The 26,775-nt window shown below is 32.4% G+C and overlaps 1 protein-coding gene across 10 annotated transcripts in view; it reads right to left on the reverse strand.

The window, feature by feature from the left end:
* Nucleotides 1–10,547: 10,547 nt before the first annotated feature.
* dbo (Kelch-like protein diablo) overlaps nt 10,548–26,775 on the reverse strand; it is an 86,271-nt gene continuing 70,043 nt past the window's right edge. For all 10 annotated transcript variants that reach the window (XM_076503636.1, XM_076503637.1, XM_076503635.1 and 7 more), the window contains 3 exons: nt 21,398–21,531; nt 18,389–18,597; nt 10,548–13,535 (listed from right to left, as the gene is read on the reverse strand). In XM_076503636.1, the coding sequence (XP_076359751.1) occupies nt 13,344–13,535; nt 18,389–18,597; nt 21,398–21,531 (535 nt within the window). In that variant the 3' untranslated portion in view covers nt 10,548–13,343. The remainder of the gene's footprint in view (nt 13,536–18,388; nt 18,598–21,397; nt 21,532–26,775) is intronic.

Below are 26,775 nucleotides of genomic sequence, written 5' to 3' on the forward strand. Positions count from 1 at the left end.
ACTCAGAGGAACTTGAACCTTCCATATATACTCAGCTTAAATAACATTAAGATATTCAAAGGTTAATTTTCCGACTAAATAAATTGTTGATGTGAAGAAAAACAATTTTAAACTTTTGTTCTGTCACAAGACAACATCCACTATATACATTTGTCCGAAGTTTTGATAGTTTATTTTTAATTACTTTACAAGAGTTACACTTTATAAGAACTCGATATTTTTTCACCTTTCATAATGCTTTCATTGCATAATCCTTTGCAAAAATCTTGGCTATCTTTTGAAGTACATAAAAATTACATATAACTGTGATGCGTAGTTTTCTACATACATATACGTCAGTTAAGTATGTTTTGTAAAGATGTTAGAAACTGGTGTTGACTAGGTAAACTAGAAAATCTAGAAGTACGTATTTAATTATTTTATTATTTGTATTTATGAAAGAATTATAATTAACAAATTATTATATTGCGTGTTTTTTTCTTATAGCCAAGCCACATTGGGCTATCTGCGAGGGGAATCGAACCCCTGATTTTAGCATTATAAATCCGTAGACTTACCGCTGTACTATCAGGAAGCAATATAAAATTGTGCAAATTATTATAGTTTCCTTCCTTTTCAAAATTTAATCCATAAACCTAAGATGAACGTCATACTGTTGCGATCATTCGCATTTTAGGTTTTTAATAACTCATTAGAGCTACTCAGTATATTTCATTTTTAGCAAAATTGTCCCCCGCTAGTACATCGATAAGTCTACGGATTCACAACGCTAAAATCAGGGGTTCGATTTCCTTCGGTGGGCACAGCAGACAGCCTGATGTGGCTTTGCTATGAGAAAACACACACGCATTCGTTTGCAAAATTATTTCTAACTGAATCTTTGGTGACTTGAAATGTAATCTCTAAATGTGCCTTATTTCTCAGTTGATAGATAATTCATGTTAATGCCTTTATAATTACAACGTATTTAGAGATAAAAGAAATGAATAGTTGATATCATTTAGCCTTTACAATAGATGTTTTGTCCTTGATATTTTTAATATTAGGTTAGTGTTCTTGGGTTAAGGTACAGTCATCCTTAATTTTGAAGTACTGATCAGATAAAAGGTACAAAATAGCAGTATTTGCTACCACGAGAGCTTTGAACAGAAAAAGGATTAACTGTTAACATTACAGATAACTGAAAATACGTATTCAAAGGTGTCAAAGTGCGAGTCTTGTGTCAGCAGCATAAGACTCTATCTGGTTTGTTTGTTTGTTTTTGAATTTCGCGCAAAGTTACTTGAGGGCTATCTGCGCTAGCCGTCCCTAATTTAGCAGTGTAACCCTAGAGGAAAGGCAGCTAGTCATCACCACCCACCGCCAACTCTTACCAACGAATGGTGGGATTGACCGTTACATTATAACGCCCCCACGGTTGAAAGGGCGAGTATGTTTAGAGCGACGGGAAATCGAACCCGCGATCCTCACATTACGAGTCGAACGCCTTAATCCACCTGGCTCTATCTGGTATAAAGTATGTGGGAGTAACAAATGGTTAACGATATAAGAAGGTTTACAGCAGATATTGGCCTATAAACCCAAAGTACGCTATAATTATATTATTTTGCGTATACATACTAGATTATTTATCTTATTTCTCAAGCATATTAATATTTACCTGCAACAAAAATATTATTACTCAATCAAGTGAATGTGGCATTACAAACATGAATATCATTATGGCATAGAAAAGACATTTAATGCATACGTTTCTTCTTAATGTATTGTGTATAGATGACGTCCATAATTTTGAATCATTAATCAGATTGGAAGCAACCAATCAGCTACACCCTGCTATTGTGCTATTGTATTGTGTATAGATGACGTCCATAATTTTGAATCATTAATCAGATTGGAAGCAACCAATCAGCTACACCCTGCTATACTACATCCAAACTATGGGATTGACTGTAAGTATTATATTGAACACACAACTCGACGTGCAGCGTATATTGTGTTATTGCGCGGATTTGAAGCCAGAAACGAATATTCGAGTTCTACCACAGCTCCAATGAAGACTTTTTATGAATACAAGTTGTTGTAGTGGTTCTCCCTTGTCAAAAACATGTCGCCATCTGAGGATTACATAACTGTTACGTAACATGCATCGAAGGACGATGAAGTTTCCGCGAAGGCACACCAGAGAACGATGCTGTCTTAGAGGTTTGTTTGTTTGTTTGGAAATTTTGCACAAAGCTACTCAAGGGCTATCTGTGCTAGCCGTCCCTAATTTAGCAGTGTAAGACTAGAGGGAAGGCAGCTAGTCATCACCACCCACCACCAACTCTTGGGCTACTCTTTTACCAACGAATAGTGGGATTGACCGTCACATTATACACCCCCACGGCTGGGAGGGCGAGCATGTTTAGCGCGACGCGGGCGCGAACCCGCGACCCTCGGATTACGAGTCGCACGCCTTACGCGCTAGGCCATGCCGGGCCTGCTGTCTTAGAGGAGTTACAAATAAATGTAAAGGATGACAAGGACAGTAACACAGATAGTTCGTGAGAGGAACACCAGAGGGTGACGTAGATGAAAGTGTCTCGATGTCATCAACTTTAAAGTAATAATCAGTCTTAAAATTAATTATTTATCTGACTTGCATAAAGTAGTTTTCACAATTATTGTCCTTAAAGTAAAGGGAAAGCGTTTTCATTGTAATATAATTATGTAACTCTAAATAATACACAATAATTTAACATACAACTTTACTTACAAGATTATAAATTTACATAATCTCAAAAGGACTTTTAAATATAAGATTAGCGTATTTACGTTATTCATTATAGAATATGTTTTATAACACTATAAAATCACAGACTTAACAAGCATACTGACAGATTTACTAAATAATTTTCAACTATAAGCATCATATTACCATTTGAGTTAGAGCTTATATTTTTCACTTGCACAACATCATGTAAACAAAAACACTGAATTTATCACGAGACAATTTAATACATCGTAATAAAAAAACATACAGGGTGGCCCGTAAGTCCCTACCCATCCATATGTTATTATGTTATATTCAATTACGCATGTATTATAAACTTGTTTCTTTTTTTTCAGAGAAATATGGCCGATGTAAGCCCATTTACTCTTGAAGAGCGTATTGTGACAAGTACGTGGGTATATTATGCGGCGAGAATGAAGGACAGCACACAGATACACAAGATATATGGATGGGTAGGGACTTACGGGCCACCTTGTAAGTAAACGAAAATCGATTCAGACATGTCTATTATATTCAATAAATTACTTTGTGACACAGCAATATTGTGTGTTCACACTGAAAATTCACTGCAAACTAAACATGCGAAATTTAAATTTGTAGACTAAAAAAGTTAGCTTATCAGCTAGTTTACATTTCAAAACGGACATTTTCCTCGCACAGATTATGAAACAAGGTTTTCTCTTCACTTAAAAGTGATACAAACCCACAATTACAAATTTGTGCTCAACCTAGAGATCAAATTTCAGATAATTACATGTTTAGTTTTAGTCTTTCATAAAAAATTATACCCTATGAATAGGTTTCCAACATGCATCTTTGAACACCTAATACAAGACTCCATTTATATGTTTCTTATATTTCATCAGAATGCAATATGCTATTAATATATATAATTAAAATCACGAACTTAAAGAATATCATATACACTAAAACATTTATTAACAAAACTTCGAGAATTAGATATACGAATATATTATTTACGAAAACTACAAGTATTTTACTTTATAAAATACTGACGTACAGCCCAGTGTAATATCTCCACAATATGCTTGTTCAAGCATGTTATTAAGCAAATAAATTACTGTAACTGAAACGGTTATTTGCCAAAGTCATTGGACCTAATATGACTGTAAAAGGTTTCATTTAGAAATTATGCAAAACATAATACACATTAAAATCCAGAACTAATTTGACTGTCTACGATTATGCTGAGAATTAAATCTTTTGATCCTCATATTATTCTCTTCCCTATGGCTTAAGACTAATGTATCACCAGAACCTAATATGCTGTTATCAATACAAGTAAAATTTGAGACACGTTAAATATCACACATACTGAAACATTTATTAACAAAATTTCAAGTTAGAAAAAAAAAAAGACATTATCGAAGATTTATCATCGCAAATAATGTGCATAATTATACTTTCGAAGCTTTTAAAAACAAAATCTGTTAAAAGTTCTTGACAAAATATTTTAATTTTCTTGCGATGAAAGATATTATCTACAAGAAAAGAATTTCTTCACATTTTATAAATAAATCATGTTTACTCCTTATTAATGCAATTTAGTTTTAGTTCTTTTTTAAATTCGCACAAAGCTACTCAAGGGCTATCTGGACTCGCTGTCCCTAATTTAGCAGTGTAAGTCATCACCAGCCACCGCCAACTCTTGGGCTACTCTTATCAACGAACAGTGGGATTGACCGTCAATTTATATCGCCCTCATGGGTGAAAGGGCGAGCATTTTTGGTGCGACGGGGATTCGAATCCACGACGCTCAGGTTACGAGTCGAACGCCTTAACCCACGTGGCCAAGCCAGGTCTTATGGATACTGAATATACAGGGTAGCCCGTAAGTCCCTACCCATCCATATATCTTATGTATCCAGTGTATCTGCGTGCTGTCCTTCATTCTCGCTGCATAATATTATGCGACGCCATGTTCTGAGACATTTTCCTCAACATGGGCTTACATCGGCCATATTTCTCTGAAAAAAATTATAATACATGCGTAATTGAATATAACATAATAACATATGGAAGGGTAGGGACTTATGGGCCACCCTGTAGTTTAAATCTAAAATAAGTTGTACGTAAGTATAACCTTAAAGGGTGAATTTTGTATGTCACTGAACTTAAGCCAGAAGAAACGAATTTATGTATTCTTCCACTTTAGTTAATGACAGAGAGAGCTAAATAATACTTTCATGAAATTCTCAAGTTTTGAAGGTAAATCAAATATGCATTTTCTGTTTTCAATCTAGAACTCACATACTTATAGTTTAAAGGTACAAAAAGGTATATTTTACAAATATAACTTATCAAGATTTATATAGTTTGTCTTTTTCAGAGTGTAGTTGTTTAAATTCATAAAGAAATGCCAGTACCATTCAATTTACAATTTGGGTTATGTTCTTCTAATTTATAAAACGTGGCAAATTCCGCTGACAGCACGATATCCTTTGATATTTAGAAATAACACAAACTTAAAGATGTATGAATTATAAGTACTGGATTGTTAAGCTTAAATTAATTTTAATACCAGTCTGGTATGTATCGTTAGCATGTAATTCTGGGATACTTTCTACTTTGTTATACTGACCTTTGTTAGTCATCTAGCTGTCAATTACAACTTGAAAATCAACGTGTTCTGCTCTCATGCGGTGTTTGAACATTATAAAGAATTTAATATACATACAAGTTTAAATCATTATAAAGTGACATGACATTAATCTTGTACATACCATTACAAACTAGATATTAATATATTTCACCGAAATGTTTGTAACATTTTTTAATCCAGACCTTTGCATGTTATTTATTAACCTTATATTCTGTCATATTTAAGAGGGGACCAATTATTTGGCCACAAGACGACCTCTCCTGCTACTGACCATTTGTGTTTCCTAAAAATCAAAGTTTAGCAATGATATTTTAGTTAAGACCTCTTAGACAATATTAGCGAGTTAATCTGTGCAAGATAATTGTTGCAGACGTCTTGATTTATGCATTTCAAATGTTCGTTTACAATCTGTACTCTAAACCAACAAAGTTTTATTAATTTTAACTATATAACACTTCTTTTCCAATTGAATGTTCCATAGAAAAATCACAAAATGGTAGATTTATATTTTAAATAATTTCTATAATAATTGAGTTTACAAACTTAAACTTCATGTTAAGTTTAATTTATAGCCTTGTTTGCTAACTACAAACAAAAAATTAATTATGCTTGACTGTAATACACATTTAAATCATTCATTTAGTAACGTCTTTAGTTTGATGTATTAATATATCTCGTGATAAATTCATTGTCTTTCATTTATCACATTTAGTTGCATTAAAATGATTTACTATTGCGTTTATTAACCATCCGTTAAAACTATATACAAATTAAAAACATATTATGTACATAGAGGGCTATCATACAAATATGTTTCAAGCCAAACACAGTAAGTCGTTAAACACGGTTTTACATAACTTATAAAGTGAAACAGTATTCTTGTGTATTAAATTATTGTAGATTATTTAGGGATTCAAATAATTACGTTATCTTTAAAAAATTGTCCTTTTCAGGATACTTGGTAAAATGCATGGTATGGAAATTCAATAGAAACAAAAACTAAATTATTGTACATTAAATGTGTACTTGGTTTGAATTTAATGCCAAGTTACACGAGGCCTATCTGCACTAGCTGTCCCGAATTTAAAGACTTAAGGGAAGGTAAATGGTCTTCATCACTCACTGCCAACCCTTGGACTACTGTTTATCAATGAATAGTGGAATTGACCATTACACAGTAACTCTTCCATAGCTGAAATGGCAAACGTTTGGTGAGATAGGAATTTGAACCTGCAACCCTCAGATTGCAAGTGAATAAATGTGTACTAAATCATAAAAAGAAAGGCAATTGGCTGTAGAACAATAATATAGCTATCACATTCAATATTTACAAAAATAAAACATTTAGCATGATAAAATCTTTTCATGACAGTTAATCGTAAAAATATATAAAGCAAATTATTGGCTATATCATATTTACCTAGTTCAAATCATTTTTAGATTAAGGTAGTATGTCTAATAAAAACTGATAAGTGTAATACATTATGACAATAGTTGTCTTGTTAAAATAATGGTTTTAGTTATAACTTTTTAATATATATAATTAAGTCAAGAAGTGAAAACTACAGTGTTCATACAATAAGCTCATCATCCTATTGAACTATGCACCTAGTAATGCCATCTGCCTATAGAAACACTACCTTTAGTAACACCACTCACCTCTGTAAAACATGTAGTACAGTTAAATATATCAAACAACACTAAAAACATATATCGAGACAAGTTCAAATCTGTATACAGTCCTCCAAAAGTATTGTAACCCTTTCATGACAGGTCTTAGATCAAAGATCATGTGATCACATTTGTTGCCTTGCATCCAGTTTTACTGAACTACCATTTTGTACATTTATGTTAGTAAGTTTGGTGTCACTCTGTAGATTATGATCTAAAATTTAATAATACATAGAAGTTAATTTCTTAATTTAAAAGTAAATATTAAAAAATGCATCTACATAACGATTTTTGCGAGTCACATGATATGCTGAATGCAACATTGGTTAAAATTAGATGTTTTTAATGTCAAAATACTAAGTTTATAATCTCATACAAATTAGGAACTCAAAATACCAATATTGACAAGCTATAATTAAAAATAAGAACCTTATATCTTTTTATTTTACCAAGATATTACTTGTGTACTGAATCAAATAGAGCATAATTTATAATGAGCATAATCAAGTATAATTTATATTTCCTAATTTTTTTTTTTATCAGGAGGTCAGTCTAATTAACAAACCCCACATATTCAGGGTAGCGAAAATAGCATAAAGTCTTGCTGCAAACAAACATTTTAAATATATTTACAAGGTTCTAGAGATTACACAAATAATATTCAATATTTATGGAAAGAGAAACAACTTTTAATCATAACATGAAATCACTTTAGACTCAAACTAGTAACAGAACAGTTTGTTTAAAATTAAGCACAAAGCTACACAAAGGGCCACCTGTGCTCTGTCTACCATGGGTATAGAAACAGTTCCTAGTAAGTTCACAGACATACTGCTAAGTAACAAAACAAACCCAATATTTAAAAAAAAAATCTTTAGTAAAAACACGTCATTTAAAAACCCAATTTTTTGTCTACAAAATACCTCTAGTCTTTCTATGGAAGTATAGTGATATTGTCCATCTACAGAAACTTTAGTCCTAAAATGCTTGCTTGTTTATGTGTGTATAAAATGAAACAGTAAGGTTGTATGTTAAATTATTGTATATTACTGATTTATATAATTATATTACCATGAAAAATACTTTATATTCAATGCATAATCATGCAATTTAAAAAACATGATTATGCATATTAGATAAAATGTTAATTTTAAGACTTTGTAAAGGTGATGACACATTGAGACATATTTATCTACATCGCTGTGGTGGTTTGCCTGCAAACTATCTGCACCATGCTCTGGTGTTATTCTGTGAAAACCTAACATAATCACCTTTTGATGTCTACTTCTTAACAATTACTTAATCAGCAGGCAGCAGAAATCCTTTTAATATAGAAGTACTGCCCTAACTTATAATGCACAAGAATTTTCATATTTCACATTGTACTGTACAAATTCTAATGTAATAGTTATTTAAAATAAACTTACCTTACATAGGCATGTTTCAGGTTTAAAAATATTACATATATTAGTATCAACTTGTTAACATTGATTATTACAAGTTTTGTTCAAATTCTTTAGTTGTTATCAAACACACAAATAGCAACGATTTTGTTTTGTTTGTTCACAATAGAAAAATTATTGAAGTCTAAAATAAATTATGAAGCTAATGTCAACTCTCAGATTATAAATAAAACAAAAAGCAATTGCTTATTCATACAAAATGGAAGCTCTGTGTAGATACTTTGAACTTACAACTTAACTTCAACTATGAACTGCATACGCATAGTGTAATCACCACTACTCTATGGTAGATTAAGTTACTATTTGTAGTTCAGCACATAGCTACACTATGGGCTATGTACGATGTGCCCACCATGCATATGAAAGCTCAGACTTTAGCATCATAAACCTTCAGACTTACCGCTGTGCTGCTAGGATGCCAAAAAGTTTATTTTTCTGTAACTATAAAAGCAAACCAAAGCACATGCTGCACTGCAGTTAAGGTAGTAAGTAACAAGGTACAAGTGCTTTACTTAAAATGTCCAGATTCTGTCACTGTTCTACTCATTCTTTTAATTATATGTTAGTAGGAACCGTTTTAGTAAACTACGTATTATAGTACTGCCCGACAAAAATAGTTGTTTTTTTTGCAACTAAAATCTTTAAACATTATGATGTAAAATTGGACAAGATATTTTGAGTAGATCATATGAAATGTATTTTCAGCAGCATATAATAATTTAAGAGCAAAATTGATAGAAAAATATATTTAATCAGAATTTAGATTCCCCAAACTTAATGCACTGTGATGTAAGTGGCAAATGTTAAAGAACAAAAATATGCACACAAAAATAAAGTGTACATATAACTATAAATTACCCTTATTTTCAAAGTATTTAAAAGTTTATAACCTGTATCACAGATTCAAAGACATTCAATGTCGGAAAATAAAATAAAGCTACAGAAATAATAACCAAGACAAATCAGTGATATTACTTGTAAAAGTGCAGTTATTTTTAAATCAGCTTTGCCATTTTGTACAGTCTCTTGGGGCAAACTGTGAAACATAGACAAATAGTTTTGAAGATGTGTAACAAATCCCGTGTACATATGAATGATATCTGAAGTTCGCACCAGAGTGAGCTACTATAATAGTTAAATGTACTCACCATCATCTTCCATTATTGCATTCCTCCTGTCAATAGTATTCAATGTTAGTGTTTAATGTCCTTCCAGGAATCATCCAAACTTTTCATCATAATGACATCTTTCATTTGAAAAATAACCATTGAATTATTGTTATAGACCTGCATCTTTAGAAAACCTCATACCCACTAGTTAGCAGAGATGAGGTCAAAATAGTATGACAGTCAAGATATTGGTTCTCATAAGAAAAACAAAAACCTGTGTCAGAAATATCTTCAGCAAGCTTGGCACTGTCCAACATGGATGAGGCATTCTGAACCCATCCATACTACTAAAGCACTGGTCTCACAGACATATGCAACAACTTACCAAAAAATGACTGTGTCATTGAAAATCTCCATAGTAAAGTCAGTTGTAAAACTATATTTCACTATGACCTTCACAGAACACAAAGATGGTCCTGCTATGGTCCATGGATTTTCACTGGCACAGAGGACACCATTACGGATATGTAAATAACCATAAAGAGTGAAATCGGTCAACAAATAATTTACATCAACTGCATTCCAGTACAAAGATGTTAATTTTTATTTAGAATTCATAGTTGCACACACTTAATTTTGGAGTGTACTATAACAGGTTACTTTACTGTTTTCAACCCACTAATAATAATAATAAAGTGAGCTTCAAGTAATCTAAAGACAAACACTTTACATATTAAGTGTAAACAAGTGGTGTGAAAATTATTTCACAAAATACCTTACAAGTGTTAATACACTTTACATTTTTAAGTGCAAAAAATTATGTGAAACTGGAAAAAAAATGCAAACAATATTTATAACTCACTATTTAATATTAATCTTCAAGTAAATGCAACAAACACAAACCATCATGTTAATTGTATTACTTTAATACAAGAATTATCATTGGACTAAGTACAACTGGCTTTATCCATATTACATAACCCATAATTCCTAAAATTGTGTAACAGGAGTTCTTTGGTAGCTCCAGTTAGTACAGATATACAAGTAACATCACAAACATGGTTTAGGTATTTAAATAAGGGCAAGTACAGATAGGTCCAAACAAATTTGATAAAACTTAGAAAGATATATTTTATGATGTTTTAACTTATTCAGTTATTGACAGAATATAGAAATCAAAAGCTTCAAAAATAACTTACTAACAATTTATTGCAATATATTCAAACTTTTGCTAACCTCCTAAGTATGAATTATATAATAATGTCAAGTAAATACTGCATATATGTTAGTCATTCTGACAGCTAACATTTAAATAATACAACTGGGTATGCTTCCAGTAAAAGTTGATTTAAAAACAGTATCAGCATTTGACAAAATATTTTAATATTGTACAAAATTGTGTTTCTATAAGCAAAGGTGCATGTTTGTGATTTTTGTTTCAAATTCATCACATAGAAAAATGGATCAGAGCATTTTATTTTGAATATCCTATAAGAACACAGCTATGAGACACTTCGAAAATATAATACTTTTAAAAACTGTTTAACTTCTCTGCAAAACACAGAATTTTTTTTACATAAAGAAATCTCAAAAAAATAATTTGTCTAAATTTAATGAAATCTGTAATTACAATTAACAAAAGTATTGCTGCTTCATATTAGACACTTAAAGTACAAGACATTCAGATTACAGTAAAACCTACTTAAGTTTTCTTGTACAACTTGTGTAAAAATGTTAATTTTGAAAGTAAAATGTTTCTTGCACAGAGCAGTGAAAAATCTGGTATAATTTGTGACAGATATTTTTGGAAAAAAAACAACAACTTTCATACTGAATTATATAAATTATATTATGCAACCATTAAAATCACAAGACACAAAGCTTTATATGTATGTGATTTATACAAAGTAAAGAATGAGAATTATCAGATAAATAACTTAAAATATTTTATGTCGATGATTTTGAGTGAAAAGTAGATATGTTGTCAACTAAAAATAATTTGTTTTGACCGTAGGTTCTGTGTCATAAAAACTTTAAAACATCAAAGCTATTTTAAATAGTTAACAAATATCATCCTGACAACAAACTAATATCACTACATTTTGATAGAATTGAAGTATATGCATGTTCTCGACTTCTCAAGCAAAAACATTTGTTATTAAAGCAAGTTTCAAGTCAGAATCAACATGTTTCTTTGACCTTCTTCGACAGACTACACTTGAGACTGCAAACAAAAAGATGACATCACCATTAATTTTACCTCTTCTACAGACTAAACTTGTCAACACTTGAGACTGCCAACAAAAAAAGATGACATCACCATTAATTTTACCTTTTCCACAGGTTACACTTTCAAATACTTGAGGCTGCTAGCACACAGACAGTAACTGCATTACATTTGCCATTATTCCAGAGACTAAAGATAATTTTTTCTTCAATTACACAGGGACTCAATTTTTTTTATTATCATAAAAATACTGCTGTATTGAATTTACTGTTGAAATACTTTTGAATGAAGATCTTTCTGTGATGAAGGAAAAACTATAAATAAAATTATACACTACTGGTGATCTTACTCTAATACTTTTTAAATGGAAAGGATCTCTTGCAAGGCAAATAACAGATCAACTAGTGTACAATACAGACATCTAAATGAAACTATTTCTTTAAGCTGGTAAAACTCCACAAATATTTTTCACAAAATAATCTGCTTCATTCCATAAATCAATATAAAGTACAAATACTTCTAACATGATCACAGAAAATTTGAAATCAGACACAGTGAACTTAAGTAAAATAAAGAAACACCTTCCTCTTTCTTGATAATTTTATAAATTTATTCAGTGATATGAAAGCTACAAGACTGAAAGCCAAGACATGTTTTCTACTGTTTATTATAAGTTCAAAATATTGATCATATTTTATAGGGATGAAGGCTCATGAACTAAAAAATTTAATATATATACATTACAATAAAAGTATTGAAAATTAAATGTAATATAAAAAGATTATAAACCTTGTAAACACATATACCTTAAAAGTACCAAAGTTTTCCAAATGTGATATATCAAATACAACATCTTAATGAAACAACAAATTCCACTATCATACATTTAAATATATTCTTTTAAACATGGTTCATTCAACTGGACATGAAACATTAGCATCTTCTAGCCTTTTGACTTTCAAGCAAATATGAGATATTTGACACTTCTAGCATCTTGGCTTTGGATGGAAGATAAAATCTTCCTAAAACAAGGTAATTTACTTATGAAATATTATTTTGCAAATAATACACAAACTGATATTGTACAGCTGAAATCTCATTGACTTTTATTACATAATTACTTTTCATGAATTATTACATTTAAACACCCGAAGACGTGTTATAAATCTGTCAATAATAGTCTATAACAGTTATTGCATCCCAACTTTGAACTCAGTTTAAAGTAAAAGGAGAGATGTCTTTACCAAAATCCAAACAGTCGTTTCTTCAAGTTGTGTTTCCAAACCAGTGAAACAGAATCTTGTGAAACATTTGTTCATCTATCCTTGTGCTTAGTTAACAATGATTTGCATATCTTGTGTATTTATTTTGCTTTACAACTTCCATCTCATATATAAGAAGTTTACTTGAAAATGCATTTATTTACTAAAATTTTCACTACTTTAATATCAGGATTACAGTTAAAAAGATTCTGTCACCAATAGTGAGTTTCATGCTGAGGAAGTCGAACAACTCCTACACCTCCCCCGAGCCTTCTGTAGTTCATGTTTCCACACAGTCGCCATTGGTTCTGATCAGGATCATATAATTCTATGTTCTTCAAGTATGTTGTACCATCAAAGCCACCAACAGCATAGAGAGAGCCATTTACTACAGCTAAGCCCACCTTTAGAAAAGGTTGATAAAATAACAGTTCATTTTATATAAAGGGTGATTACAATCGACTTAGGCATAAATTAGATAAAGCTTTTGCAAATGTAAATAGACCTAAAGGTTAAGGTTTAATACTGTAAAATAAATCAATCGATATGACTTTGTAAGTAAAATTAAATACTTTACATATTTTGTGGAAATCTGATGAAAATACAAAAGACCTGCACTGCAGTTTAGATACTGGCATCTAAAGTTGTTATAAAATGAAACTTTAAATAAAGTTTGACTTTTATTTAGTTTATACACACAGGTTCATTTATATATGTAAAAACAAGGCGTTTTACATATATATTTTCTATACAAGTGGGTTTTCGACATCACTGATTATAGGTTCATTCAATTTTACTTAAAATAAAGAGCTCCTTGAATATACCATTAAAAAAACACCTTAAACCAGAATTTGTCTTGTTACATTACTGTATGTAAACTATCAGAAAAAAATAGTATTGTGAAACCTGAATGAGAAGTTTAATGACAAATTACTGACCATCACTATATGCCAATTGTATGTGGTCTGTTCTTTGCTTTAAAGACTTTAAGAATGATTACAATTTGAAAATAGAATACAGTTTCAAGAGTTCTTCACAACTATGGTTCTTTAAACATTCTCTCTTCAAGTTAATCAAAATGAATTTTTCAATGTAAGCTTGTACTTTTTTTTTATACAAATGGCTGTCTAGGAGGCCAACTATCTTGTTAGTAAACAGTACCAGTGCTCCTTCCTTTTAGCAAAAGTGCTAAGACCCATTTGACTACTCTTCTCATTCAAGTTAAAAGGTAACCAAACATGGTGGAATTATGATGTGTGATTTAGTAGCAGGGATACTCACTCAAACATTTAATATCAATATATCTCTTGCCCTTAAACAATCACTTAAAATATTTTATATAGTACTGAAAATACAAGTAATAAAAATCAGCAAGATTCTAGAAGTGTATTTGTTTGGAAACATGTATACACGAAAATAACAAAAGTTCATTACATGATGGTAAAACTGAAATGTCAAGGTTAGTTTATCAAAGACTAAATGATCATTGAGACATAAATATGCAACATTAATAACAAGCAAAATTCAACTGTTCCTTAATTAAGCACATAAAAAGTTGAAAGTTCTAAGACTAGCATTTCTTGCATGCTAGTAACAATTATTCTTTCTTTAGGTATTAACACACCAATTTAAACATTTAATTGTTTTTGTCTTAGCAGTGGAGTCACAGACATGAGCAAATAGCTTATGGAATGATAAATCTGTCAAATGTTTCAATATAAACAAATAAATATATAATACTGAAATGAAACAAAGTCACTACTTAAATTTCTGGGAGAGACATTTTGATTTTTTTTTTTTTTTATAAGACTACACAACAGTTATGAAGTATAGCTGAATCCAGTTTCTGTACAACAAAAGAATGTTAGTTACAACACAGTGGACAAATAAATGGGAGTACAAGATGTCAGATGAAAATCTACATTTTAAAGTTGTATTAAAAATAAATAAGATAACAATAAACTAGTCTGTAATATGAATAACTTATCAATTATACAGTTTGAGATTTTAGAAAATTAGAAACATGAAAATAAATCAGAAAAATGTAAAATTACCCCAGTACAAGGCACTGTCCAAATCTGTACATTATACATAGAATATTTCATTGTAATGAAGCTGCATATACTCCATTAATGTAAGAATTGTTGAATGTTTCCTGTTTAAAATCTCTACAGTCAAACTCTTCTGATGTAAATCAGTAAATACATCATTATTTGTTTTGCAATTGGTTTATTTCATATCTAGATAAATGAGATAAAACAAAAAGTCTTGATATTACATTGTCAACTTGGTGTTAAATGTTGCTGACAAACAAACATCCATGATACTGATAATAAATCAATTGTTTTTCTTATTGGCTACTATAGGTTAAGCTAAAATTATACCTGCAGCAGATAAAAAATAACATTTTTATACTTATCTAATGGAATCTGTAAGAACTGATGTCAATAAAAGTATACATATCTTTCACTTTTTGTTTTATTTGATGATCCAACCCATTTATGAACAGCAACTTTACAATAGCAGGGTCATTAAACTAATTATTAGAGATACATATTACTGTGTTACTTTGCCTTTGCTACTATTTCATCATGCTATTTATACAAAAATTCACAAATGAAAATTATATTACTATCTTATGTTTAAACATCTACTTCAAGAAGTAGTAGTACACTATTAATATTTTTGCATTAACTTTAGCGACTCCATCATACATGTTTAAAACATGTATAAATTTATACACAAATGAAATAAAGTTGTTTAAGCCTAATAATGGTTAATACAGACTCTGAAAAAATTGTTTCAAAGCAATATTTAACAATGACTAATAAAAAATCACATGAGAAAATTAAATTAGTATCAACTAGAATTGTTTTGATCCACCACATTTGGAGAAAATTCCAAAGAAAGTTAGCCAAATGATATCTAACACAAATTAACATTTTCCAAAACTGAAAATGTATTTACAATAATACTCATCTCAAATGATACTTGTAGCTATTACTTGACCACCACAGCTTTTTCCTTGCCCACCATTAGTCTGATTTTTTTTTCTCACTTGCTGCAGTCTTTTTTTTTACCTGATTCAATTGCCCTTAGCAATAACTGTCTTGTGATACTCTCCACCTACATCAATGTGCCCTCTATCCTGGTACTGTATGAAAGTACCTCATTTGGATAATTTTATCACTTTCTTAAGACTGATATCATCCCAGTATCTAACACCAGCTCTTAATGGAGAGGAAAGACTGGAGAGTGTCAGCAGAGACAAGTATTACTGAAAGTACATTTTCAATTTAGGAAAATGTCAACTTCCAAAACATAATTATCTCCACAGCCACTTATAGTTAGAATCCCACACTGAGAAGGTGGAGAGGCCAGTGAAAGGACTGTCCATACAGAAAGCATCTTAACAGATCCTGGGTGTGCCAAGATAAGAGTAGAACCCATGGACCTGCAAAGATTATTGGTCTGATGGTTAAGATTACCAGATATTCTGAAATTTTTTGAGCCAAGCCCCACAACACCTGAAAGTATATAATCATTACTGATGCTGCCAGCAATATGACTAAGCAGTGACAACCTTGGATATAAGAAGAATCTATTCTGAGTACCAATGCACAAAGGAGCTGATTTTTGAAGATCTGTTCTCACAAAGAGAGGCAAAAGTGTAACACACCTGTAGAAGACAATGAAATTTGACACTCCAACAATAACTGGAAAGAATGTAGAAGCTAAAAACTGACCTAATGCACATGTTAACAATGAATCCAGCTCATCCTCAGTGACACTGGTGATCCTGAGTCTTCTAACAAATTGATGTGAAAAACAAAACAAAATATTGAAGTCCATAGGCTTACTCTGTCTCATCAAGAAAAATAGGCCTATATAGGAGAACTACAAACTCTGCCTTAGAACCCTGAAATTCAAGAAGCAGATATTATATGAGAGTGAGAAAAATGATGGTGGTAAGCAAAATCACAAAGTTCCAACGATGTGTTGGATAAGGCCTAGCTGTCCCTTTTTGTAACTAAGAAGTAAACCTTCCAGCATGAACTCCAATTCTCATGTGTGGAAGAAAAAAAACAACTGCTTTCAGACATTTCAGCCATCAATTAAATTGCAGGTTCAAAAGAACCAGGTATAATCCCAAATATCACACACTCGAAGAAACAACAGAAGAAAAACAAGTAAAAGGCAGCTCATCCCAATTGGCCTCTTTTTCGTTTTTCATAGCTCACTTACAGATGGCAGTAAAGTGTTTTGTTACAGCAAAGCACTAATGGGCTGTCTTCTGCATCCACCCTAGAGAATCAAACCTTTGGACACTAGTGCTGTAAGTCCATAAATTTCCACCGAAGCACAGTATGGCTAAAAATCTTACAGACTAAAAGAAGGCACAGGAAAAAACAAATCTAAAGCCTGTCCAAAATGTCAAGAATCATCCTCAAATCCAGCCTCAAAGCTCCTTGGCAGATCACCACATATCCTAATATGTCTCCATCTTACTGCAAATAAGATTACTGACAATCTCAACCAAAAATGACTCCCACCACCCAAGTTTGTTGTGTGGTGCAAGATATCAGAGGTGGGAGAGAAGGGACCCAATTAGTTGCTACGTCCAACATAATAATTTGAGAATTCATATTATAATCAGTTTGCCAATCAAAAGAAATAAAAAATAATTTTTGTTGTTACAAAATCAACTCAATAACAAAATAGTATTTAAAGTGTCTATGAATGGTTGTAATAGTGAGAAATTCATTAATGACACTTTGTTAAGAAAAAATTATGAAAATGAAATGTTACAAATAGTACAAAAATAGAGGGCACATTGATGTAGGTACAGAGTATGACAAGATAATTATTGCTAAGGGCAGTTGAATGGGGTATAAAAGACTGGAGGAAGCAAGAAAAAAATCAGATTTATGCTTAGATGAGCAAAGAAGAAAACCTTGGTAGTTAAGCAATAGCTGTAAGTGGCAGTGGAGGTATGTTTTGAAACTTTATGTAATCAGTGTTACACAAATCATAAAAGTAACTTTCTTCTCTGGTTTCAGAAAGCTAATGGACACAGTTTAAATAATGAAAAAAAAATCAGTTGTTCCACAAACAATGTTATCCAGCAAAGTTTGAGTCAAACTTGTGGACAATATTGTGCCCGAAACAGACCAAATATTTTTCTTTATATGAACTTTAGAGATTTTGATTAGTATGAAGTAATCATTAAAAGCTTTCATTAACTTTAATGGCTTACCCCAGACCTACGTGATGTCATTGCAACAATAGGCTGCCACTGATTTGTCTGAGGGTTGTACCTTTCTGCACTACTGAGTTCAGTTGTGTCATCCCTGCCACCAACAGCATAAATCATATTGTTATAGACAGCACAGCCAAGATGCTTTCTTTGTGTTCCCATAGGTGCTACAGAACTCCATCTCTTTGTACGTGGGTCATATCTCTCAACTGAAAGGTACAAAAAATCACCAACATATGAAACAATATAAAGAGCTAAATATACTACCAAGAAATTTAAGACATTTACGTTTTCAATCTTTCTTCACTATATAATATAATAACATTACTAGTCACTTTGCAGGCAACAGAAAAATACAAAATTCAATGTTTGTTTAACAAATGAGATGTACTTGTCATACTTTACATTGAACTGAGAGTAAAACAATCAGTCAGGAGTTCCAGTGCCTTCAGCTGGTAGCAACCTGTGAACAAAGGTGCCTAGGCCCTACCAGCTGTACAAGTTAAACCAAAAGTTAGATAAACTATAGATATATAAATTATAAATTCTGGTTTGAAATTTAAATATTTACATGCGTATAATGTATACTTACTGTTTGTGTGTGTAAATATACTGTAGTTAAATATCGCCTGTATATTTATGTGAATGTGAGTACAGAAACTAATGTGTGCATACAAAAATATCGTACAACTTAAAGATGTAATAAAGTTTTTACAGTAAAATGTATACTTCATATTTTTATGTTTATTATTTTCTGGTCCTCCAAGATTAATCTTTAAGGAATATTTTCATTAACTCAGTTTTCATAGGCCCCAGGCACTGTGCTTAATAAATAATCTGGCTTTGATCAAGACAAATTAGTATTACATTCATGATTCTAATACAATAAGACATGAAAATAATACACTAAAAATCATTTTAAATTACACAATGCTTACCTTTTAATAAGATTAAACTTTAGCTATGATTTTGTCAACTTAGTAAAACGTGATGATGAGCATGTGTCCAGCAAGCAAAATTTATTTAGAATTGGCCTTGAAGTTATCACTATCACTCAAGCTTTCACTTGTAAGATACTCAGTGACCATATTGTAAGCACAAAATGTAGCAGTCTCTTTCACTCTTAGAGGATGCCTAGAATGTATTATCTAGGCACAAGATATTTGGTAAATTATTAGAATAATAAAACCATCTTTATCATAACCAAAAGTATTAAAACTGCCTACAAGTGATCTCACAATTACACATTTTACTTTTAAATCTTACTCTTGTTAGTTCAAACTTTTAATTCAAAGCTGCATAAAATTAAGAGATAAATATGTTGTTAAATAAATTATGCTACCCACAACACTAAAATAAAGTACTTTCTTATCAAGGTACCACTTCATATGTCCCACTGCAGCCATCATCATGATAAACAAAATGAATGTTACATAATAAAATAACAGCATTTATAACAATATCTTTACAATAATACCAGAATAGATCATTTATATATGTATATATATTTATATGACAACTTTTAAGAGCAAAACTGTTAAAATTATACAATAATAATAAAAATTACTAATTGTCTTTTGCACCATACCTTTGGATACAACATGTTAATCTCAACAAAATTTGGCAGACTTTTAGTAAATATTACAAATATTTTGTACACAAAAAATTAGATTTTTAATGAAATATTTTTACTGCATATTAACATATATATTTATTATTTTTTATTATACTGATCTTCCAGTAATGCCTAGCTAACATTATATAACTTGTATTCATGTGGTGCATGTGCATTCATGGTATATATCAGGTAATACAAAACCGCTCTTTAGTCTTCCCTATCTTGGCTGCATTTTAGTGGACTAGTATTTTGTAATATACAGTCACATTTCATTATTATACATTATATATATGCATATAGATTATTATTATTTAGAAATAAATTAAACTTATTTAGAACAATAAATAAAGAAGAAAAGCAAATAATTATCTTCTCACTACGACCTTTGTACCTGGGTTGCTACTGGACATAGGCTGCCAAGCCTTTTAAAATTTCGCATATGGAAGATACCAAAAAAAAGGTTTTATGCTTTGTGTATATACAGTTGAACAACCAAAAAAGAACATAAATAACTATACTGATACCACAGAATTCCACTATCATTTATTAAGCTTAGTAACTAAGATATATTTGGAGTTAAAAAAGTATGAAACTTTGAACAGACTGAAGACAAAACCTACCTCCTTAAAATCTTGGATTGAAAGAAGATGATAGCCTTTTCACAGATTTTATAAAATGGCTAAGAAAACCACTAGGGGACATTCTAAGTTTTTGATAGATTATTCACATATCATATATAGAGGTACATGTGTATAAGGAAGCATTCTCTGAAAGAGGTGAACATGGAAGCACTTTGTTTGATTCAGCACATAAGCCATATCTTGACAAAATAAAAAGATATGAGCTTCTTATTTTATATTCTAACTTGATAATATAAACAATTTGATTTCCTAATTTGTACAAAACTATTTACTTTTAAATAAAAAAATTAATTGATATAGAACATTAAAATTTGAATTATAATTTACAATTTGACCCCAAGCTTATTGATACAAGTTCATAAAATAGTAGTTCAATAATATTTTGGATTAAAGTCAAGAAATGTGATGACATGGCCTTTGCAAAATGGCCCATGATCCATTGCAAAATGGTTAAGTATCAAACATTTAACCAAAATTTCAAACTTAATGTTTTATCAAATTTTAGATTAAAAGTGCTTCATATTTCACCAGACTCTCTACATATAGAACATAGTGAATGATTTATAACAATACTACTCTGAACAATAACAAAAGCATAACAAGTACTTAAAAAATATAACCTCACTACAAAAACAACAGCAGGAAATCACACAGATCTAACAGACCAAAGTATATGATACTTTAAAAACTGATTTCTGAGTTACTTTCATAAATTAATAACAGTATTAAACAATTTTTAAATGCACTTACCAGTGTTAAGAGGTGAGGTACCATCTGACCCACCAACAGCATAAAGATAGTTCCCTAATACAGCTACAGCTACGCCCAATCGTTTTGTACTCATGGGTGCTACTTTTGTCCAGTTATTACTTTGAGGGTCATACCTGCAAAAAAAAAACTTGGAATTTATACGAACACTAAGTTGCAAAAAGTAAATATTTAAAGATCATTTAAATGTAATAACTTACATTAGAAAATATTTAAAATATAGATGGACCACTATAAAAATAAACATTTAGAATCTTTTCATCCCATTACTAAAACAGAGACAAAAAGAAATTTCACAATTTTTTAATTCAAGATTTCACATTTAATGGCACAGATGGAATATTTTAAACCACATTATTCATTATAATGTAGTCATCTCAGTACTAATTATTTTCTCCAAAGTATACAGTCATTATATTCTTCCTACAGAGATTTTATAAATTTACATTTCTCAGTCTAAATTGAATCTGGATATGAGGGTATAAATAAATAAGATAATTCCATTATTTATATTCTCTAAAGAAAAGGTAATTACATGTTTATAGTGATTTACTGATGTATTTTAGAAACATCTGAAAATTGCTTTGCTGAAGCTTTTATACAAGTCACCATCCAGAAGCATAATATGAAGAAACAAACTGAAAGAACCTTCAAAACCTCCAAATGGTTATTAAGTAGCACAAATACTATAAGACCCTCTTACTACTATCTTATGAAGCATCAAAAATATGTGTAGTTTTAAAATGTCTTATGAAATGCTGTCATGGAGTAGATACTGTGTTTCTCCGAAAATAAGACAGGGCTTATATTAATTTTCACTCCAAAATATGACACTAGGGCTTATTTTCGGGGATGTCTTATTTTGATATATTAAAAAAATGAAGTTACAAAGTAAAACTATTAAACTAACCATTTAAAATAAACTATTATTAAACTATTAAACTAACTGATTAATACTTAAACAAACTAATTAACTAACTATTAAACTAATTAATAAATTAATTTTTTTTTATTTATTTCCTCTTCCTGCCACTCTTAACTAGGGCTTATTTTAAGGGTAGGGCTTATATTAAAACTATCCCCAAAAATCACACTAGGTCTTATTTTATGGGTAGGTCTTATTATCAGAGAAACACGGTAGTAGTATTTATGGAAATGTGCATGCACACACACACAGAAATCTGAACATGTTTATAAAGATAATTATATAAAGGAGGGTCAACAAGCCAAAGATGAACTGTTATCATGACAATATTTTTTATTTTGAATTCATATTATAATATTAAATTGACTGATTGATTTAGTGTTTTATGGCACAAAGCAGCGAGGCTATCTGTGCCAAAGGTCCAATAAAAAGGTAAAAATAAATTAATTGTAGTAAAATACATAAAAGGGAATGAAGGAAACAAAACATCATTGAAAAACAGAAAAAGCATAAAACCAATGTCGACACCTAGTTTACAATGGTAAGAGAGAAAGCAGAGTAAGAGAATTTGTAAAGGACTTTTCGTAGCATAATGGTAATGATCATAACCTGCCAGGAAGACTAACAGGTAAGTACAAGTCAGTCACCTGAAGTTGACCTTTTCCAGTCCTGGTTCCAGGTTATGTTATCATAACAGCCATTATCAAAAGGTAAAATAAGAAAAGTGTTAAAAAGACTTATAGCAAAATCATAATAAAAATTAGCCAAATGTCCTGTAAAAAGGTAAATGTAAAGTAAATGTAGTAAAATTTGTAAAAGGAAACAAAGGTAAAAACAAAACAGCAATTAAAAACAGAAAATTGCATAAAACCAATGTTAACACCCAGTCTACAAAGTTGTAAAGGACTTCTTGTAGCAGAATGGTAATGATCATAATCTGCCAGGAAGACTAACAGGTAAGTACAAGAGCCACCGTCAGTCACCCGAAGTTGGTCTTTCCAGTCCTGGTTCCGAGTTATGTGTCATTATGGCCAGTACTAAAAGGTAAAGTAATAAAAGTGTTAAATGACATGCAGCAAAATTGTAACAACAACTCACCAGGACGACTAACGGGTAGTTCAAACAGCAGCGTTATTCACCTAAAGTTGGCCTTTCCAGTCCTGGTGTCGAGTTATTTAATGTTCTGGCCATTTTACAATGTCAAATTGAACTAGAGAGATTGAGACTGAAAAGGGAACCACAATTAAAAAGGTGTAATAAATAAATACCAAACACTTAAATGAGGTTAAAAAGATTAATGGCCATTAAAAAACTAAAAACTTTATCAAGGTGGACAGTGTCACCATCACCAATAATACTGCCCAATGTCACAGACAAACCCTGGAACAGAACATTTTTAAAATAGTGCCGTCGTTGAGAGTTGTAACGATGGCAAGAAAGTAATATATGTGACTTACAGTGATTTGAATGTTACACAAACTACACACTGGTGCATCAGTTCCAGATAAAAGAAAACGCTGAGTTAAAAACTGTGACCAATCCGTAGTCTAGTTAGAACAAGTTCCTCCTTCTGAACCTTACAGAAGCTAGATGGCCAAAGCCCAATATAGGGTTTTATTTGAAAAAGCTTGTTGTCACGTTGCTCACTCCAAGTGGACTGCCAGCTGGCACGGAGCTGAGCCTTGAATACAGGACCATAGTCCGTGAACGGAATAGGCACAGTGGTGATAGTGCCAGAGCAGATAGATTTAGCTGCCATGTCTGCAAGCACATTCCCGCGAATAACAACGTGGCCTGGTATCCAGAAAAACTGGATAGAAGTAGACGTTAATAAGAAATTGGCCAGTTGGTTTTGAATATCAGGGAGAACAGGGTGTGAGTCAACGTGAAGTGATTCCAAGGCCAGCAGAGAACTAAAGGAGTCAAGGACAAGTAGTGTAGTCGGAGTACTGCTCAGCTTCAATATGAACCAGGGCAAGAGATATGGTGTACAGTTCAGCAGTGAACACAGAAGCTGTAGAGGGTATTCTACGTGAACCACCAAACTGCAACAAACCATGGCAGAGCCCACAGAGTCACCTGATTTTGAACCATCCGTATAAATTGGAATAGAAAGGGTGTTTGAAAGATGTTCAGTAAATAAAAGACGGTACTTCCAATCGGGAGTATCTGCCTTTTTCAGATGACTTAAAGAAAGGTCACATTTGGGGGCTGTAATAAGCCATGGGGGGATAGGCTGACCAGTGAATTCTGCAATGTTTTCCAAGGACAGACCCAATTCATCCAATTGCGCCTGGATGCGAAGGCCAAAAGGGGCAATAGCAGATCATCTGTTTTGAAAAGTAAGGCCCACTGAGGAAGGAAAACACATCCCCAAGTGGGATGCTTTGTAAGGAGCAAAGTTTCAAAGAATACAGTAAAGACAGTTGCAAACGGCAAAGGTGCAGAGAAGGTTCATAAGATACCACATATAAGCTCTGAACTAGGGAGGTGCGGAAACCCCAGTGCAGAGTCGAAGTCCTTGATGATGAATGGGGTCCAGCATCTTTAAAACCGTGGGTCTGGTAGAGCCATAGACCATTGATCCATAGTCGAGTTTTGAACAAATAAGAGCACGATATATCTTTAACGTAGAACATCGATCCGCTCCTCAACTGGCAGGAGAGAGGACACGGAGGATGTTTAGCGCTCTTGTGCATTTGACCCATAGCTGTTTTAAGTGTGGTATAAAGGTCAGCTTACGGTCAAAGATAAGCCCCAAGAACTTGATCTCAGGGACCACTGGCAACGAAACTTCACCAATACGGAGTTCAGGATCAGGGTGGATACTTCATCAGTGGCAAAAGTGCATACAAACATTTCTAGAGTGAGAAAAATTAAAGCTGTTCGCCTTAGTCCACTTCAGTACACGATTGAGGGTAGTTTGTAGTTGCCGCTCAATATATCTCATGTTTGACGACTGAAACGAGATGTGAAAGTCATCAACATAGAGCCAGTTTGCAACAGTGAGAAGGAGTTGTTCAGTGATGGCATTTATCTTTATACTGAAAAGTGTGACACTCAAAACACAGCCCTGAGGGACCCCAAGTTCCTGTACAAAAGAATGGGAAAGTGTCGAACCCACACAAACTTGGAATCTCATGTCCATTAAAACATTTTTAATAAACATAGGTAAATGGCCATGTAACCCATATATATATGGAGGTCTCGCAAAATGCCATACCTCCATGTTGTCTCATAAGCCTTCTTAATGTCAGAGAATATTGAAACAAGATGTTGGCATTTGAGAAAGGCTTCTCTGATTGATGTTTCAAGTCGAATTAGGTGGTCTGTGGTGGAGTGCTGTCATCGGAACCCACACTGGGTGGGCGAGAGGAGGTTGTTTGATTCGAGGAACCAAACAAGATGAGCATTAACCATCCTCTCTAGGGTCTTACAGAGACAGCTCGTCAAAGCAATTGGACGGTAGTGTGAAGGAATTTTGGGATCTTTCCCAGGTTTAGAGAAGGGTAAGATAATAGCCTGGCACCAGGCATCAGGAAAAACATTCTCCTGCCAGATCCAGTTAAAAACAAGTAGAAGAATATCAAGAGAAGCAGGAGAGATATAGCGCAGAATGTCATAGTGTACATCATCAGGTCCAACAGATGTGCTGCCAGACTGATGAAGGACCATTTTCAGTTCCACCAATGTAAAAGACAGTCAGTTCGAAAGGAAAGAGGCAAACACTCTGCCTAAGTCTTGATGGCCAAGAAGGTGGAGAAACAAGCAGAAGTGCTAAATACCTGGCAAAAGCTTTCACCTGGAGTATCGGCAATGCTCTGGACATCAGCTTCCTCTTGGCCATCAGAGAGCAAGATGGAGAGGGGGACAGAATTGTAGTGCCCACTGACCTTTCGAATCCTGTCCCATATGACCTTGAAACTGGTGGTACAAGACATGCTAGTTGTGAACTTAATCCAAGATTCCTTCTGGCTTTGATGTCTTACCCACCTAGCATGTGCACGGGCCCGTTGGAATACAATGCGGTTCGAAAGTGTGGGATATCTACGGAAAGTATCCCAGGCCTGTTTTTGAGCCTTCCGTGCCAAGTGGCAAGCAGGATTCCACCATGGACAAGGATATTGTGGAAAACGTGTTGAGGTTTTAGGAATACACTGAGCAGCTGCTTGTATAATACAGTCAGTTACCTCTGCCACACAGTCGTCTATTGATGGCTGATTCATGATGGCAGGATCAAGTTCTGCAAGAGCAGTGAAAGTGGACCAGTCTGCCTGGTCCATCTGTACAACATCAAGTTCGGGCAAGCAAAACTATTAATGCATATAGAGGATAGCACTTAAAAAGAAAAAAGCTATTACATAAGGAAACATAAGATATATCAGAAACTGCAAATCAAAAGCAAATGTTTTAATCTATCAGATGATGCATTATA

The sequence above is a fragment of the Tachypleus tridentatus genome, chromosome 6 (genome assembly GCF_004210375.1).
Source record: "Tachypleus tridentatus isolate NWPU-2018 chromosome 6, ASM421037v1, whole genome shotgun sequence".
NCBI lineage: Eukaryota > Metazoa > Arthropoda > Merostomata > Xiphosura > Limulidae > Tachypleus > Tachypleus tridentatus.